This window comes from Mercenaria mercenaria, chromosome 2 (genome assembly GCF_021730395.1).
Source record: "Mercenaria mercenaria strain notata chromosome 2, MADL_Memer_1, whole genome shotgun sequence".
NCBI lineage: Eukaryota > Metazoa > Mollusca > Bivalvia > Venerida > Veneridae > Mercenaria > Mercenaria mercenaria.
Window position 1 is genome coordinate 110,127,251 of NC_069362.1, and position 19,126 is coordinate 110,146,376.

Here is a 19,126-nt window from a genome sequence, read left to right on the forward strand (position 1 = left end):
ACCAGCACGATCATGAATCGCCTTGTATTGGTCTTCCATGAAATATAATTCATTATTTATGATATTTTAGTGTCAGTGATATCGTGGAAGTGGTAATTTAATGATTTGCCAAATAACATTATGAAATAATACTTTTTCTTAGTGGCATTGTTTACCCTTTATTTTCGCATGATTTTCCAAAGTAATTGAGAAAAGTGCTTAGATTTGCTGGAAATGAATAGCAACCAGTATTTCATAATATTCGGAGCACATCTTACGCTATATGCCTTCCTTGACAGTAAATTCTAAATACCAGAAAAATATAATTCTCTTATCCAAAATCACCAAAACCGCTCCATTTGATCCGAAATCATGCGTTACTGATCCGTCTTTTTTTATCAAAGTAACGATTGGACACGGTGAAAACACTGGCACTATATTTAAATAATTTTTACAGATATTTTTCTTGTGTGACCATCTACCAAAACTATTGTAGAAAGCTGTGTAACGCAAATGAAGGATGCCTTCTTGTTAATACACCTTTTCTTTGTATTTTTACAGTGTATTCAATTATATATATTGCTGGAGCAGTTTCTGGAATGGTATTTCTTGTCATTATTGTGGTTATAGCTGTATGTTTCTATAAAAGAAGACAACATGTACCTAGGAAACCAGAGAGCAGTGTAAGATTGCTGTCAATTTTTATCTTTCTGAAATAAATACATATCACCTAATATATTATGTGGTTCCAAAAACAATTTATCAAAATGATAGCATTAGACAAGCAGAAAATGCATATACTTGCAATTGACATTTTTGGCTCGTAGAGAAGTATTTATAACTACCCTTAATCAGGTGATTTAGTTTTGGTATTTTAAATAATAACCTCTATGACAAAACATTCTTTGTCATTTTGACTTTCAGACTATAGACAATATACAGTAAATAAACCATATCTCTTAATTATGTCTCCCCCAGGAGACATATTGTTTTTGCCCTGTCCGTCCGTCCGTCCTTCCGTCCGTCCGTCCGTACGTCACACTTCATTTCCGAGCAATAACTGGAGAACCATTTGACCTAGAATCTTCAAACTTTATAGGGTTGTAGGACTGCTGGAGTAGACGACCCCTATTGATTTTGGGATCACTGCGTCAAAGGTCAAGGTCACAGGGGCCTGAACATTGAAAATCATTTCCTATCAGTAACTAGAGAACCATTTGACCCAGAATGTTGAAACTTCATAGGATGATTGGTCATGAAGAGTAGATGACTCCTATTGATTTTGGGGTCACCCCGTCAAAGGTCAAGGTCACAGGGGCCTGAACATTGAAAACCATTTCTGATCAATAACTGGAGAACCACTTGACCCAGAATGTTGAAACTTCATAGGATGATTGTGCATGCAAAGTAGATGACTCCTACCGATTTTGGGGTCACTCCATTAAAGGTCAAGGTCACAGGGGCCTGAACATTGAAAACCATTTCCGGTCAGTAACTTGAGAACCACTTGACCCAGAATGTTGAAACTTAATAGGATGATTGCTCATGCAGAGTAGATGACCCCTAACGATTTTGGGGTCACTCTGTGAAAGGTCAAGGCCACAGGGGCCTGAACATTGAAAACCATTTCCAGTCAGTAACTTGAGAACCACTTGACCCAGAATGATGAAACTTCATAGGATGATTGGTCATGCAGAGTAGATGACCCCTAATGATTTTTGGTCACTCTGTTAAAGGTCAAGGCCACAGGGGCCTGAACATGGAAAACCATTTCCAATCAATAACTTGAGAACCTCTCGACCCAGAATGTTGAAACTTCGTAGGATGATTGTTCAATCAGAGTAAATGACCCCTATTGTTTTTGGGGTCACTCCATTAAAGGTCAAGGTCACAGGGGCCTGAACATTGATAACCAGTTCCGATCAATAACTTGAGAACCACTTGACCCAGAATGTTGAAACTTCATAGGATGATTGAACATGCAGAGTAGATGACCCCTATTGATTTTGGAGTCAGTCAATTAAAGGTCAAGGTCACAGTGGCCTGTTCAAGTAAAATCATTTTTTGGAAATAACTTGAGAACCACTTGACCTACAATGTTGAAACTTAATAGGATGATTGGACATGCAGAGTAGATGACCCCTATTTATTTTGAGGTCACTTGATCAAAGGTCAAGGTCACAGGAGCCTGAACAGTGACTTGAGAACCACTAGGCCAAGAGTGTTGAAATTTAGCGGGATGACTGGACATGCCAAGTAGATGATCCCTATTGCAGCCAACCATCAGTGTCTCTTTGACTTTCTCTCCTGACCCCTATTGACTTCTTGCCTATAGGACTTTGCATTTGGGGAGACATGCGCTTTTTTACAAAAGCATTTTCTAGTTAACATTTGTTATTTTATCAATGTCTTAAAAACCATAAAAAATACCATTAAAGGTTCAGTGTGAGCTGTTACTATTGGTGGATGGTCTGGCATCCCTAAACTACAATTAACAGGAACATCTTCCTGAAACTACTGCTCAGATATGCTCAAAATTTAGTCTGGCAATGATTTCTGTCAAGTTCGTTCAAATGATACTGCATGAACCCTTTTAGGGGCCACAGAAGCTAAAAATAGGAAAACCTTGAATGAACCACTAGATGAATCTCCATTAAACTTTGTCTGTAGAAAAATTATAAGGTCCTCTCTTAAAAACCACAAAAACAGCTTCTTCTGACGAGCTGCTTGATGATTCTTCATTAAACTTTGTCTGTACACCATTGTAAGGTTCTCTGTCAAATTTGTTCAGTTTGTGGCACTAAGCCCTTTTAGGGCTTGTTCTGTTTTTAGAGTTCGCTAGCACTGAAAGTCGAAATACGGCTGGTACATCTAAGCAACTTCTTTGCATGAACAACTTGATAGATCTTCATCAAACTTGGCCTGTAGCATCATTATATATTTATCCACTCATCCTTTTTCTTCTTAGCCACTAGAGGAAAAAATATAGAAATATCTTACACAAATTCTCATGAAGCGCATGATGGATCTTCATCGAACTTGGTTTCTACCATTCTTATAAAGTCATCGGACTCTAGACTTGAAAATAGAATCATCTTTAATTGACTTTCCTTTGAACTGCTTGGTAGAACTGCATTAAACTTGGTTCATAGGATCCTTGTGTGGTCCTCTCTCAGACTGGTTCAAATGGGGGCACTTTACCTGTTTTATATTAAACACAGTCATACATATTATTCCGGTCAAATGATCAAGACCAGGTGAGCGACTTATAGCCATTATACCCTTCTTGTTTAATTTAGCGTATGTTTGGAAAAATATATTTTGAAATTTCAATAAAATCAAACAGTACCTTAGTATTATTTGTATCATTTAGCAACCTTAAATCAGTGTAAAGGAGTTACGAAAATACACATGAATATTTAGAGTATTCGAACTTTCCTTATGAGGCAGAAGAATTATGACAGAAACAAAATTACCCCGGTACATTTTTGACCTGCCATATCTTTGAAATGTATAGAACTTTTGTGTGACAGTATAATTTCAGGTAAGATTCAATATTCTACCACGACCTGATTTTCCTATTTAACAAAGAAGACTGAAAATTGTGTGTTATTATACAGCAATACATTTTTCTGACTTCACAATTTATTAGTATGTCATAGCGTCAAACGGCATTGCGCCGCGCTACAAAAGAAAGGTATTTTTGTTTTATGATATTAGATATAATTGATTTGATCAGCAAGTGAGAGAAATGTCTGTGCTAATCCAGATATTTGAATGCTTTTAGGTAAGTACAGCAAACGTTAACGATGACAATGAAGATGGGGCCCACTACGTAAGCCTCGATGATATGCGGTATATACAGATGAATATAAATGTCTAGACAAACTTGTATCAATTAGTATTCCTTTTTCAAAAGCTTGTTTATAAATTGAATTACATCACCATCAACGAAATGAAGATATTTTCATGCTTTGATGTAAATACTACAATATTCATTATATTTAGTTTTTATACGCCCGAAAGGATGTATTATGTTATGACCTCGGTGTCCATCTGTTCGTCCATTTGTCTCTCCGTCCGTCGGTTAACAATTTCGTGTCCGCTATGCAAATCTTGAACTCTTCGGGGGATTTTTCAGAAATTTGACACAAATGTTCACCACATTGAGACGACGTGCAAAGAAAATGCTTTTGATGGCTCGCTTTAAGGTCAAGGTTACACTTAGGGGTCAAAGTTTATGTAAGTTTGACTCGTGTCCGATCTGTAACACTTGAAGCTTGAAGCATTTTAAAGAAACTTAGTACAAATGTTCACCACATCAAGACATACTTCGGATGGTTTGCTTTAAGGTCAAGGTCACACTTACGGGTCAAATATCATATGAGTTTGTTTTGTTCCGCTCTGTAACTATTGAACTGCTTAAAGGATTTTAAACAAACTTGGCACAAATGTTCACCAAATCGAGATTACGTGCAGAGCAGATGTTTCGGATGGCTCGCTTCAAGGTCAAGGTCACACTTAGGGGTTAATGGTCATACCTTCGGGCGTATATTGCTCCGCACTGCGTTGCTCTTGTTTAAATATAATATTTAAAATGCATACGTCTTAAGCAGTCTTGTTTAATTGCATAATTGATATTTCTACGCTATTTTCTGATTCAAGCTTTTTTAATCAAAATTAATAGAGGTTCTTAGTAATTGTTACATTTTTTTACAAGGAAAGTCGTTTTGATTCAGTAAATGCACAACCTATGATAAAAATCAAATGCTGTTCTTCAGGGTATCAGACACAAATGATGTACACTTAAAAGGACCTTCTTTGCCACGAAGACAAGTTGTAGATGACACACCCTCTTATATGGTGCCTATAAGCCGAGATGTCAATTATGACAGGTAGCGAATAAGTCTATAAGAATGTCCTTAGGAAGCACAGAACGCAACCTAGCAACCTATCAGACTCGTTTTGACAGTGTCTGTTCATGAGATGTAATGAAAGGTGGAACACCACTCAAGTTACATCAGAAAACTACAAAAGATCAGTGGTGTCTGCATTACTTAACACATCACAATTTCATAAAAAAAATTCCTAAAATGTAAAATTGTAAATTATGAAATCATGAACTTAATGAATTTATTGTTACGAAAAATTTCATAAAAGGTGAAATCGTAAACTTCGAAATCATGAGCTTCATGACTTTACATCATGTTTCAATTTCATAAAACCTGAAAAAGTGAAGTATGAATCAGGAATTTGATGGTTGAATGATTTCACAAATCAAACTTGCATGATTTTAGTTCACTTTGGTTCAGGATGAGCTGTTAGTATAGGTGGATGGTCCGGTGTTCTCCAGGATATCTATAACAGACATAGATGATGTGCACTTAAGAAGGCCTTCTGTCAGAATAATTTTTATACTTGATATATTGATAACGTTACATATAAGCACAGACAGTGCTTGGCTCCCTTTTTATGCTACCATTGCTATGATTATGTTTGCATTGCTGTAAATAATAGGATTTGGGTCATTTATGGGCAATTTGGGTTAATTACCGTGTTAGTTGGATTCTAGCCTCACACATTGTATTATAAACAATTGTAAAAGGAAACCAACTATTTGTTAGGGCAAGTACTCGCTGTAAAAACTATGATTGAATTTGAACCAATCAGAAACAAGTTCTATAAATAGCACCAATCAAAGCTCACGTCTCCTAAGGTATAAATAGGTAGATGGATGACAGAGAATTCATTCTGTATCAAGCAGTTGATGTAAACAGATCAAAGAATCAACTAATAATTTATCCCAGTACCTTGATAAGGAAGTTATTGCAACTACACTGTCAGTGCGGATAAATTATTAAAACGAAGACGTTTGAAGTTCATAGACTAAAGAAGAGTGGCAGAATTTCAACAAAGTTTAAAGCTATAGGGCCAGCGCAGAGGAGTTTTACCTTAAAGGTAATTGAATGCTATAGACGATAGCAAATATAGGCTGAGCATCGGAAAGCTGAAGCAGAGACATAGTGTTTGGTAATCTACTGAGATAGTAGGAGAGTTACAGCGTATAGATGAGGTTCAGCGTTATTGGCGAAGTACAGCCAAGGCATCGGGATTATACCTATATGGTAGTTGAATGCTTTATGTGATAGCATATAGGCACTGAGCATCCATGTGTCAGGGCAATCTTAGTGTTGCAGAGTTAATCAAGAGGACATAGGCTGAGTATCTATGCGATAGGACTCGTACATTGTTGTTCAAAGACATTGTCTGACGGGAACTTCGACAAAAAGACCAGTCAAGTATAGTATCTCCAGCCTATAGGATTTTGAGCTGATTTCATTAGTTGAAGGTTGATAGTTGAAACACTGAGTGACTTTTGTCTGATCCCTGAAATTATCCAGCTCATAACTGAAATCATTTACAAATCATTGGTACACGAATCACAGGAAAATATTTTATACGAGATATTTGGTCTCACCAACTATACGTTTTAACAAAGGACATTCTACATTGTTTGTCAGCTAGTCTAAGACATAGTCAACTTAGCGATTTGACCCATTTCATTGTTCAGGATACTAAAGGCGCAGGCACTTCCCTGGGTCATATAATTCGTATCCTGACACCTTCTTTGTCACGAGGACAAGTCGTAGATGACACAACTTTATAATATAAATAGAGCCTGTAAGCCGAAATGTCAATTATGATATTTCCGATTCAGGACAAAACAGGTAGTGAATAAGTCTATCAAAAGATCCTTGCGAACAATAGAACGCAACCTAGAACCAAGCAATCTTTTGAAAGAGTCTGTTCATGAGAGGTAATGAAAGGTGGAACACCACTCAAGTTACATCAGAAAACTACAAAAGATCAGTGGTTTCTGCATTACTTTTCACTTTTCAATTTCAAATTTATATATTTTTTAAAATTTCATAAAATATGAAATTGTGAATTATGAAATTATGAACTTAATGAATTTATTGTCATGTAAAGTTTCATAAAAGGTGAAATCATAAATTTTGAAATCATGAGCTTCATGACTTTACATCATGTTTCAAGTTCATACCTGAAAAAGTGAAGTATAAATCAGGAACTTGATGTTGAATGATTTCAAAAATCATACTTGCATGATTTTTAGTTCACTTTGGTTCAGGATGAGCAGTATTAATATAGGTGGATGGTCCGGCGTCCAGTTGTCCGTCATCCACCATTTTGTGTTGATGATTGTTTATGTTAACTTTATTTTGGGTCAAGATATTTAGATGAAACTTGTTTTAATTGGCTGAAATGTTTGAGTCAGTCAGGGTGTGTATCAACAAATAAAAGATTTGATTCGTTGCCCTTTGGGCTGCAACATTCTAGTTATTCAGTAAATGCACACCCAATAGTAAAAATCAAATGCTTTCTTTCTGATTTCCAGGATATCTATATCGGACACAAATGATGTGCACTTAGGAAGGCCTTCTTTGTCACGAGGACAAGTCGTAGGTGACACAACCTCATATTTAGAGCCTATAAGCCGAAATATCAATTATGATATTTCCGATTCAGGACAAGACAGGTAGTAAATAAGTCTTCAAGAAGACCCTTAGGAAGCATAGAATGCAACCTAGAACCTAGCAACTTTCCAGACTCGTTTTGACCGAGTCTAGTCATAAGAGGTTATGAAAGGTGGAACACCACTAAAGTTACATCAGAAAACTACAAAGATCAGTGGTGTCTGCATTACTATACGCTTCACAATTTCGTTTTTTTAATTTCATAGAATTATGAATTTAATGAATTTGTTGTCACGTAAAAATTTCATTAAATGTGAAATTGTAAACTTTAAAATGCATTAACTTTATGACTTTACATCATGTTGCAATTTCATAAAACCTGAAATAGTGAAGTATGAATCAGGAACTTGATGGTTAAACGATTTCACAAATCACACTCGCATGGTTTTTAGTTCACTTTGGTTCAGGATAAGCTATAGTATAGGTGGATGGTCCAGTTCGTCATCCATCATTTAGTGCTGTTAAATGGCATTCATGAAAAACGGAAGTCCAATCAAGTTTTCAGTTTTCCTTTTATGTAGTTTCAAAATTCAGTGTTCAAGATTTGGAAAACTGAAATAATGTTTATTAATAACAAATTAACAATATCGGTAACATCTGACATAAAGTTAACATAATAGTAATATCAAAGTTTCATTTGAAAAATTGTTTAAGACCTTTGTAGAACCACTTGCTTAGTGTACTAAAACTTAACTTTCTATCGTTTCAGTGAAAGGGTTAAGAAAAAATTTCCTTCTACAATCAACAAATGAAAATACTGGTAAAGCAGTTCAAAAGCATCAGCAGTAAACTGTCACATTGAAGTCAATAACTGAAATGCTCTATCTTGCAGGGTTTCACACCTCAAGATAATAATCAAATAAAGTTACACCGCGATGGCCATGATACAGCCTACTTAGCCCTTTAAAAATTTATCACCACTGATATAAAAACAAAGTTAAAGAGGACGCATTGGTTCAGTGGTTACCTTGTCTTACCATGAAATCAGAGGTCATCAGTTCGAGCCCCCGCTCCTCCACTCCTCCAACTAAATATCACCAGCATTTGGATACGTTTCCCGTGTATTGGTGCTTTACACATGGCAAGCTAAAGAACAATTGGAGCTTCTTGAATTGGAGCATCTTCCTTCTTTATCTTGCATTATCCTCCCACTAACATAACTAACAGTCTTCTTGAAGAGTCACCCATTTTGTTTACCGGCGGTAAACAAAATGCTTATATACAAAAAAAAACGTATGAAATACTTGCATCTTAAAATTCATTTTGTGCAGAATAAAGATAGTATGAAAATGGTTTTAAGTAAAGAATGTCAGTAAAGCCAGACATAAGGTTTCTACAATGTTATTTATAATGAGTGAGAATGCAATCGATAAAACGTAAAAAATCTCAATATTTCATGGCATAACAATCGTGCATTGTTGCCAGTTTTACATAAACATCTTCTCCTTTGTAACTACTGGTCAGACTTATCCTAAACTTGGTCTGTAGCATCCTGGTGAAGACCTCTTCCAATTGTTTTCAAACGGTTCCACTAAGGCTTTTAGGTTTTGCTAGAGCTAAAAATAGAAAAACCCTTAAATTACTTCTTCTAATGAACCACTTCATGGATCTTCATCAAACTGGTCTGTAGCATTATTATAAGGTTCTTTCCCAGAATTTTTCAGACAAGGGCGCTTGGCTCTTTGTAGGGGCCGCTAGAGCTAAAAATAGAAAAATAGCTTTAATGCCTTCTTCACTTGAACTTTTTCGTTTAACTTGATCTGTAGCATCAATATAAAATAAGGTCAAATGGAAAAAGTCAGGTATATGTATGAAACACTGAATGCTAAACCGCAAATTGGAAATTTAAACCAATTTACTGGTGCCAAACCACACTCTTTATCCATCTATGGTTAAGTTCAATTCTTCTAAAAGATCTTACAGATTTCATTAATTATGATCAATTTTAAGTGCCTTGTGACTGCTGCAAAAGACTCCCCTTACTTAGTGCTGTTATTGTTGTTTTTAGTCTTTGGCAATGTGGAGTCCATTTGGTGTCCAAAGGTGAAACCATGCAATGGCCTCATAGAAGTCTGTGTGAATCACAATTTAATGACCCGTGCAAAATAAGTATATATCTTTCATTTTGATCAGTAGTTCAAACAAAATGGGCAAACCCTTCATTAGATATCATTGGAACAAGGCTTTATTCGCTTTCTGAAACTTTTGCTGTCTTTATACCATTTTAAATTATCAAGGCTTTAAGTTAACCCTCAAAAAGTTCTGGAAACTATATTCTACATTTGTTAACAGTTATACCATTTTTTGTGCTTATGTTATGTGATAAATTGTCTAAATGGAGGAACAATACTTGTAGAAGTGAGGCGACTGGGACAGTTGATGCTAGCCAACAACAGGCAGGATACCATTCCCTACACGCTGTCAGAGACAAAAATGCTTTGTATACAAGGCTAGTGATAGGAGATAAATCAACCACTAGGTAAAACTGTTTCAAGTCTGTCAGTTGATATCGCTTCCATATTCATTAGCTCACCAGAACCAAGGTGAGCTATAAGTTTAGGCAGATGGTCTGGTTTCCTGCATTTGTTGTCAACAATTTACTTAAACATCTTCTCTAAAACTGCTGATCAGAATAACACCATATTTGGTCTGTAGCATCCTGGCAAATGGTCCTCTAAGTTTGTTCAATTAGGGGCACTTGGCCTCTTTTTGGGGCAGCTAAAGTTAAAAAATAGTTTATTTGTGGCATTATTATAAGGTCCTCTCCCAATTTTGTTCAAATGGGGACACTTGGCCCCTTTGGGGGCACCGGAACTAAAAAAGGAAATGACTTTAAAAGACTTCTACTCATGAACCGCTTGACTGATCTTCAATAAACTTGATTTGTAGCATAATTATAATGCACTTTACCAAATGTTTTCAATCGGGGACACCTGGCTCATTTTAGGAGCTGCTAGACCTTACCTAGAAATACCTTTAAACAACTTCTTCTAATAAATGACTAGATGGATTTTCATCAGACTTGGTTTGTATGATAGTATAAGGTCTTCTCTCAAATTTGTTCTAATAGGGACAGTTAGCTCCTTTTAGGGGTTGCTTGGGCTAAATGTAAAAATACATTTTAATGACTACTTATTGTGAACCCCTCAGTCGATCTTCATCAAACCTGTTATGTGGCATCAATATCAGGCCTTCTCATAAATTTGTTTAGTTTTGGATGTTTGTCCCCTTTAAGGGGCAGATGGTTGAGGTCCTCTTCAGGTGAGCGACTTAGGCCAATTTGGGCCTCTTGTTACTTAGAATTTTCAGTTAATTTTTATGCATTTTCACTACATATCTCTTATTACAGTTGGGATTTGATTCACTGTTAAATCAATTGTTCCACCTCATCACCCACATCATTTTTACAAAAGGGCCATAACTCTGGCACCAATACATATATTTCATGAATTATGACCCCTTTTACGTAAAATTTCATGTTAATGTTTTAATGCACTTTCACTCTGTAACTGTTAATACTATACGGATTTACTAACTACTTATTCACATCATATGGCACAAGGGTCACAACTCTTGCACCAATGTTTTATGAATTATGCCCCCTTTTTTACATAAAATATCATGTTAATGTTAGAATATCAGGTTAATATTGGTGCTCTTATACTATATCTTTTTTATTCCTTAATGAATTTGTTTCAAACTTGTAGTTCTTCCACAACATTCTCCTTATCATATGACACAAGTTCCTTAACCCTCGCACAAATTGTGTGAATTAAGTACCCTTTTATACACAGAATTTAAGTTTAATTTTGATGCTATTTTCACAATATCTCTGTTGTTTTTCAATGGATTTGATTCAAACAGCTGTTACACATCGTCACCCGCATCATATGACACAAGGTATATAATTCTGGCATCAAAATGCTATGAGTTACGTTCCCCTTTTACTAGAATTTCAGGTTCAAGTTGCTCAAAATAACTTTGATTCAAACTTTTAAAAAAGTTGTTCCACATTATTAGGCACACAACTTAATTTGAAAACACTTGAAACAGCATATCTTGGAATTACTGAAAGTATTCCTGCAAATTCCCTGCTGTCCACAAATTAATTTGTCATCATATAGCCTTCAAGGCTTACACACTAGCAGTCGTCAACTTGCCATAATTTAGTACTTCAATCGGAACATTCTTGAATTGATGTTGTACCTCTGTTTTGTTGTTATCATTAAATTCTTCACAGAAAACTGTATTAAACAAAAATGTTTGCACACATGCACAATGGAACAATACTTGTAGAAGTGAGGCGGCTGGGACAGTTGATGCTGAACATCATGAGGCAGGATACCATTCCCTAAAAGCTGTCAGAGACAAAAATGCTCTGTATTCAAGTCTAGAAGTAGCAGATAAATCAACACCTAGGTAGCACTCTTTTTTTATCAGTTTTTATAATGTAAAATCGACAGTACAATCATATAGTTGAAGATAATGTGTCTTTTAAAAGGTTTACAACTACTTCTGTTGCACACTCAGTGTGAGCTGTTGTGATCATTTGCCATCTGTCGAGCAAACTCTCCTCTAAAACTGTTTGTTAGAAGGCTGATGAAACGTGGTCTTGGTCCAAATGGTTCTGCTTATATTCACAAACTGACTGTCTGATATGCTAAAATAGAACTTGTCAAGCGACATCTAGTCTGACTGAAGTTATTTTTACAGAAATGGGTGACCATCTGGTCCAATTTCCAAGTAATTTTACATAAAAGATTTTATGACAATCGAATCTGCCTGAGCTGTGAATCTTGGATGAGCCATATAGAGTCTTTGGTCCTTCTGATGTTTGGTGTTGTGATTGTTGCTGTACCATGAAATGTCAAAATAAACAAATAATGTGATACTTTAACATTTAGAATACATTGAATTATTTCAAATGTAAGAGTTCATTACAATATCAAGATGAATACGATAGTTTTTAAGAAGGTAACTTTCTTGTACGAAATTTAAGTAACCGTATTTAAACAGTCTGTTCACGAAGAAAGAGATATTTACGCGTCAGTTCGTATTTATATGCAAACAGAAGTTATGCTGACATTTAGTTTGAAAAAAATAAGAATTATGTTAAACATGTGAAATTTTATATTATCTTCTGCAGTAATTAAGACTTCCATTATTTAATTAAAGATAACTTGGGAAACATTTATGTGACTTATTTGACAAATATTACGGTGCCGATACAAAACCCTGTAACTGAAATTTGGTGCATAAATGTTTATTTCTAATAAAACGTATGTGGAAAATTTCTTGCTCCTTTATCAGTCTTGACCTGAGTAGCCAAGTATGTTATTTCATTACAACCATTTGAAATAGGAGAGAATTCCTTATTATCTCCCGCCGAAGGCGGAGGGATAAGGTTTGGTGTCTTTCCGTCCGTCCATCCGGAGCCATATCTAGGAAGTGGATTAGAAAATTAAATAAAACTTGACATATATGTTCACCACTATTGGGAAATACGGCACATCAAGTTTCCGTCAGATTGCCCGAGTAACACAAGAGATATAGCCCTTAGTAATTTCTAGTATTTACTATATAGGGTACTATAAATATGACAATGTCTGCTTCATAACTTCTGATATATGTGACCTAGAACTATGAAACTTAAGTTGCATTAAGATCACTATAATGTGGTAGAATACACACAATTTCGTCAGAATCTCTACAGTAACTTCAGAGTTATTGCCCTTTAATTGTTTAAAAATCTGCATATTTGTACATAATAAACTTTACCAGTTGGTAGAATTTCATAAAACTTTCAATTTTTTTCCCCATGAACATTTATTATCAAATTGTGAAGTTATGTACTCACATCTGGTCACCCCCACCACACTGGTCACGTTCCCTTCCCCACCTCCCCCACCCCTGATTTTTTTTCGTTTCTTATTTTAACCTTCAACCTTCCATGGATATTTATCAACATGCAAAGTTGTACCATGCCCCCACCTCGCTACTGCACCCAGTCACCCCCACCACCCTGATCATGTGCACCCCAACCCCCGTGCACCCCAACATATTTTATTTCACTTTTTTATTTTCCAACACATATTTATTATCAGCAAGTTTTGTAACCTCACCCCTTCACACCCCACTCCCCACCCCGCATTTTTTTTTCATTCTTTATTTAGCTCACCTGAGCCAAAGGCTCAGGGTGAGTTATTGTGATCGCTCACCGTCCGGCGTCTGTTCGTCCGGCCACACTTTCCTTTAAGCAACATCTCCTCCTAAACCACCAAGCCAATTTTAATGAAACTTCAAAAAGATGATTATTGGATGGTCTTCTTAAAAAATTATTCAAAGAATTGAATTCAATGCAGAACTCTGGTTGCCATGGCAACCGAAAGGATAGACTTAAAAGATCTTCTTGTTCAAAACCACAAAGCCTAGGGCTTTGATATTTGATATGTAGCATTATCTAGTGTGCCTCTACAAAGATTGTTCAAATTATCTCCCTTGGGTCAAATATGGCCCCACCACGGGGGTCACATGGTTTATATAGACTTTTATAGAGAAAAACTATGAAAATCTTCTTGTCCAAAACCATAAGGCCTAGGGCTCCGATATTTAGTATGTAGCATCATCTAGTGGGCCTCTATCAAGATTATTGAAATTATCCCCCTAGGATATAATATGGCTCCGCCCTGAGGGGGTCAAATTGTTTCTATAGACTTATATAGGGAAAAACTTTGAAAATCTTCTTGTCAGAAGTAAAAGGGCCTAGGGCTTTGATATTTCGTATGTAGCATTATATAATGGGCCTCTACCAAGAGTGTTCAAATGATCCCCCTAGGATGAAATATGGCCCCGTCCATGTAGCGAGTAAGATATGGAACAAAAAATGGCAAAGATGTTCCCGTTTGTGAAGAAAGCACCAAATTTTGCATGAAATTACTTTAAGGTATCCGAAATCCTACAAGAGGAGTAGACTCGCTATATCTGCCCTGGAACCTCCTTTTAGATCAATTTAAAAAAAAGGGAGGTAAAAATGTATTGGAAAAAAATAATTTTTCCTTTAAATTGAAGTTTATCTATGAAGTAATGTTTCATATGATCTAAACATGGATAACATATCACTAGCGTAGACAAACAACCATTTGGTATTGACAAATAAAAAAAGTTTACTGCCAACTACTCTTATTTCTCAAGATACATACTAAAAAGGGAGGTAATCTTATTTTACTGTATGTTTAATTTCACAACTGCGTGTAAACAGATGTTTCTTATAAAGAAAGCATGAAAGTTTGAATTTAAGTATTACAAAGTATACTGGATCGGAAATGGACTACATATACGATTTGTAGGCTTAGATAGACCAAAACATGACGCCCCAAAGGGGAACTACCTTTTATTTATTTCAATTAAATATATCTAGTACAATTTTAAAAATGTTAGTTCATTACCTTTTCCAATTATAACCCTAGACAAAAAATGTATTCAATTACATTTTATACACATTCAATATACAAGAAAAATAATATGAGGTCATTAAAGGGGAAATTGTTAAAAATCACATTTTAAGGGTAAATTAATTTATTTCAATCGTTAAATTTTAAAAAATATCATATTACTGAACTTAACATAAGTAAAGATACAGAATTCATGGATCTTATGTATAACGTATCAAAAAAGTAAAACATATTCACATGTTTAGGTTCACGAGGTTACCTTTATATCTGTAATTATTAGGGCAATAGATTTATATAAAAAAGAGAGACCCTTCAATAGATCATTTTTCTATGTTATATGTATATAACGTGGTCATATTTTCAAATCAAACGACTCATCCAAATACCCATAGAATAAAGGAAACTGATATTTACACCCATTTAATATATATCTAGGAATTGTAATAGGTTTCCCAGCACTTCTCTTTTCTCAAATTTGTTTGACAAATTTATATTTCTTATACATGAATGTGTTATTGCACTGGCATTTAATTGGTTCTATGAAGTGTACATGTCAATGAAAGTCAAGTGTCATTACTGGTCAATCCAGATTTAACAGAATTAAGCAATGCAAGGGTCACAAGTAAGGTATACAGACACTAAATAGAAAACTGGCGCGGAAAAAAATTATGGTAGTCGCAAAATGATGCATTCAAAGAGTCCTCCTTTGCTCTGTAAAGCTTTTTTCCTTCCTTTTTTTACATTTTTTTTTTGCTGAAATTACATAACAGATCTATCCTTGGCATATAGGAAGCATTTTTGCAATAATATGATAGCATGACAGATCTATTAATTGAAATGTAGGTCATACAATTTGGGGTATCATTTTTACTTGATATTGTAGTTGGTTTGTTTGACTGAAGTACAATACCCGCAATTTTCTTTTGATGTTTTTATTCAGCACTGACAATATTCTTTAAGAAAATGTAAAATTGTAAGCTACAGACATTTAAAACGGGTCCTACTCTGTGCTGTAGCCATTTGAAATGTGTCAGTTTTATCTAGAATAAAGAAGGCCAGCTATTAAGTATGTTCATACCTTAATGTCTCTCCCAAAACATGGCTTCATTTATAAATATTAGAAATGTCAACATGAGGTAATTTAGATGTTTTCATGATGTCTATTTCCTTTAGAGACTAGAATTTTATCTGCCACAATTTACTGACTTACAGCTTGATACCTTTGTTTATAACATGACATGTTGTATTGTTCCAAAAGTTTGAAATTACAATATGTGGTGCACTAACTTGTTTGCGACATGGTACACATTTGTTTGCTGCAGATGCATAAAATAAAACCACAAAGGGATAATGTTAAGAGCGACCAACACTTGTACACACTGTTATTTTCTATAGTAAAACAGTTTGCTAGTTGTTAGCTGTAGCTTAATTTGGCCGTTTCAAACAGTTCTGGTACATACTGACTAATTCCGTAGTAAGCCGTCTTTCTGGCATAAAAACAAGGACAAAAATCCAACAGGAAAAGACACATCAAAGAACGTAGACTTAAAGCTAACATTCTTTATAATGCATTATCTGGTTGTGATACTGTCTCAATACGTTTGCAAGACATGACAACTGGAAGGATAGGTTGTTCTATCATGCAAAGAAATATCAAAATGAGGCCAGAGAATATATTTTCTTAAGCAATTAGACGTATTAAAAGCAACCCCATAAGAGATGTTCACGTATGTTGCAAATAACATTGTATCAAGCAGGTTGTAAACAGGCATTTATAGCATACATTGACATTGCTAATCCTGTCAACTGGAAATGGTCAAGAGAACTGGTACTTGGCTTTGATTATGTAATACGCTTCATAATTAGCTGCTAAAAGTTGGAGGAAACTCATCAATGTAACTACAAAAATACATACAAAGGCAGATATAAATGTATCAAGCCGATCCTGTATACTTAGACATTTTGAAGACATGTGTGCTAGAGAGTGAAATAGACAAACCTATTACAGTTTTAGTTAAATATTGAAAGGGTTGTTACGCCTGAAACTAGAAGTTGTTTGTTTAGGGTAACCTGATCGTAACTTTTCTTTCAACTTCTGTAGGTTCATGAAAAATGCTTCAGACATTACCCTAAACAAGCATTATAATTGCACTACTGAGAGGTATTCCTAACACTGTATTGGACAAAGAGCACATATCAGCGATGATTATAACTAGGACGGCCTGCAATAGTCATTTTACCCATGCTGAATGAGCTCCATCGGCTATACCGAGACGCAGAGTATACTCAACTCTGACCCACATGTACAATGTTCTGAATGATAATTTTTTATCAGATACACGATATCATTATTTAGGCCGATTTGAAACCCAAGACAGAAAATACACTATTTCATTATTTGTCAAAAGGCTTAACATGCAAGATATATCTGTAGCTCAGTATATTTTAAGGAGACATTGTTTATAAACTAATCGATTAATCTTTACCTTAAAAAATTTATATCCAACTCTATTTGGCATGACTTTCTTCATTTCTGTGTCATAATTTCATCTTAAACAAGTTTTTATATGTAACTATTTGCGTTCTTGGGGCGTCTGCAGTGAATCATTGCAAATGTTTATAGTTATAACTTATAAGCTCTGTGGCCCCTCCCTTCAGTAAGAGAGACCGTCTAGTGGTAAAGGTGTTGTCTGATCAATAGGAAGGTCGTTGGTTCAAACCGTACTAAGGTTAATCTTTCATACAATACAAGTGCTCTTTTCAAGAAAGCGGAGTTTAGACTGATTCTAAAACTTGAAATCTTAAAAAAATTAACTAAATTAGTATCATTGACTATTGATGTATTTAGTTCACATTCCATTTTCTTTTGTTGTAAAGAAAGCATTAGGATGATCGTAAGCATTAGCTTGAAGTCATTAATTGTCTTGAAAAACATATAAATTATGTTTTGTATAATACGTTATACATGACTGCATTTATATTAGATATTGAAATACAAGAAAAACACAAAATAACCCCTTCTTTAGCTGCTTTTTTGAATGCTTAATAATAATATTCATAGGGAAATCGAACTATCGGTACCCCATGTACAGTATAAGTACTGTCAAATCGATTATATGAATTACTGAGTATGTACGTACATATGTATATGTCAACTTGTTTTTATAAAGTACCCTTAATGAACCTCAAAATGTAAGGAATGTTTAAATAATATTTTGATATAATTAAATACTAAAATTAGTTTTGTTAAACTGATATAATATTCACACTTAAAAATAAAGTCATCCTGTAAATGAAATTTTTAAACAATTTCCCCCTTTTAGGGCCTCATCTATGTCATTTGTCAGTGCCCTATATATTAAATGTGTATAAAATGTAACTAAATAAATATTATGTCAATAATAGTTACTTATTTAGGTTATTAATTAACCTTTTGGACATTGCTTTCAAAAATATATGATTAAAATAAATAAAATATAGTCCCTTTTTGGGGCCTCATTTTAAGCTAATTGGGATTAGCGAACTGCGTGTCTCCTCCTTTTTTTAATTCAGCATACTTCAAAATAGTTGCATACAAAGTTTGGTGCTTTCTTCACAAAAGGAAACATCTTTTTCCTATAACCTACTCACTAATGGGGGTCACATGGTTATATAGACTTGTACAGGAAAAAAAACTTTTAAAAATCTTCTTGTCTGAAACCACAAGACCTAGGCTTTTGATATTTGGTTTGTAGCATTGCCTTGTAGTCCTCTACAAAGATTGTTCAAATTATTTCCCTGGGGTGAAAAGAGGCCCTGCCACGGGGGTCCCTAGTTTTACATAGACATATATAGGAAAAAAACTTTAAAAATATTTTTACCTGAAACTGCAAGGCCTATGCTTCTGATATTTAGTATGTTGCATTGCCTAGTGGTCTACTACCAAAATTGTTCAAATTATGCCACTGGGGTAAAAGAGACCCTGCCCTGGGGGTCCCAAATTTTACATAGACTTATATTGGAAAAAATCTTCAAAAATCTTCTTGTCTGAAAGTTCAAGGCCTATGCCTTAGAAAATATTTTGTATGCATCATTGCCTAGTTGATCTCTAACAAGATTGTTCGAATTATGCCCCTAAAGTGAAATGAGCCCCACCGCCCC

General features: G+C 35.0%; 1 protein-coding gene across 7 annotated transcripts in view; it reads left to right on the plus strand.

Moving 5' to 3' along the window:
• The window catches only part of LOC123562448 (sushi, von Willebrand factor type A, EGF and pentraxin domain-containing protein 1-like), a 447,821-nt gene that overhangs the window by 420,075 nt on the left and 8,620 nt on the right, over positions 1-19,126 (plus strand). For 2 of the 7 annotated variants that reach the window (XM_053537519.1, XM_053537524.1), the window contains 6 exons: positions 541-662; positions 3,767-3,834; positions 4,761-4,874; positions 7,397-7,537; positions 9,892-10,014; positions 11,832-11,954. In XM_053537519.1, coding sequence (XP_053393494.1) covers positions 541-662; positions 3,767-3,834; positions 4,761-4,874; positions 7,397-7,537; positions 9,892-10,014; positions 11,832-11,954 — 691 coding nt within the window. Of the gene's footprint in view, positions 1-540; positions 663-3,766; positions 3,835-4,760; positions 4,875-7,396; positions 7,538-9,891; positions 10,015-11,775; positions 11,955-19,126 lie in introns of those variants that run through there. The other 5 variants (XM_053537520.1, XM_053537525.1, XM_053537522.1 and 2 more) reach the window with 5 other exon arrangements.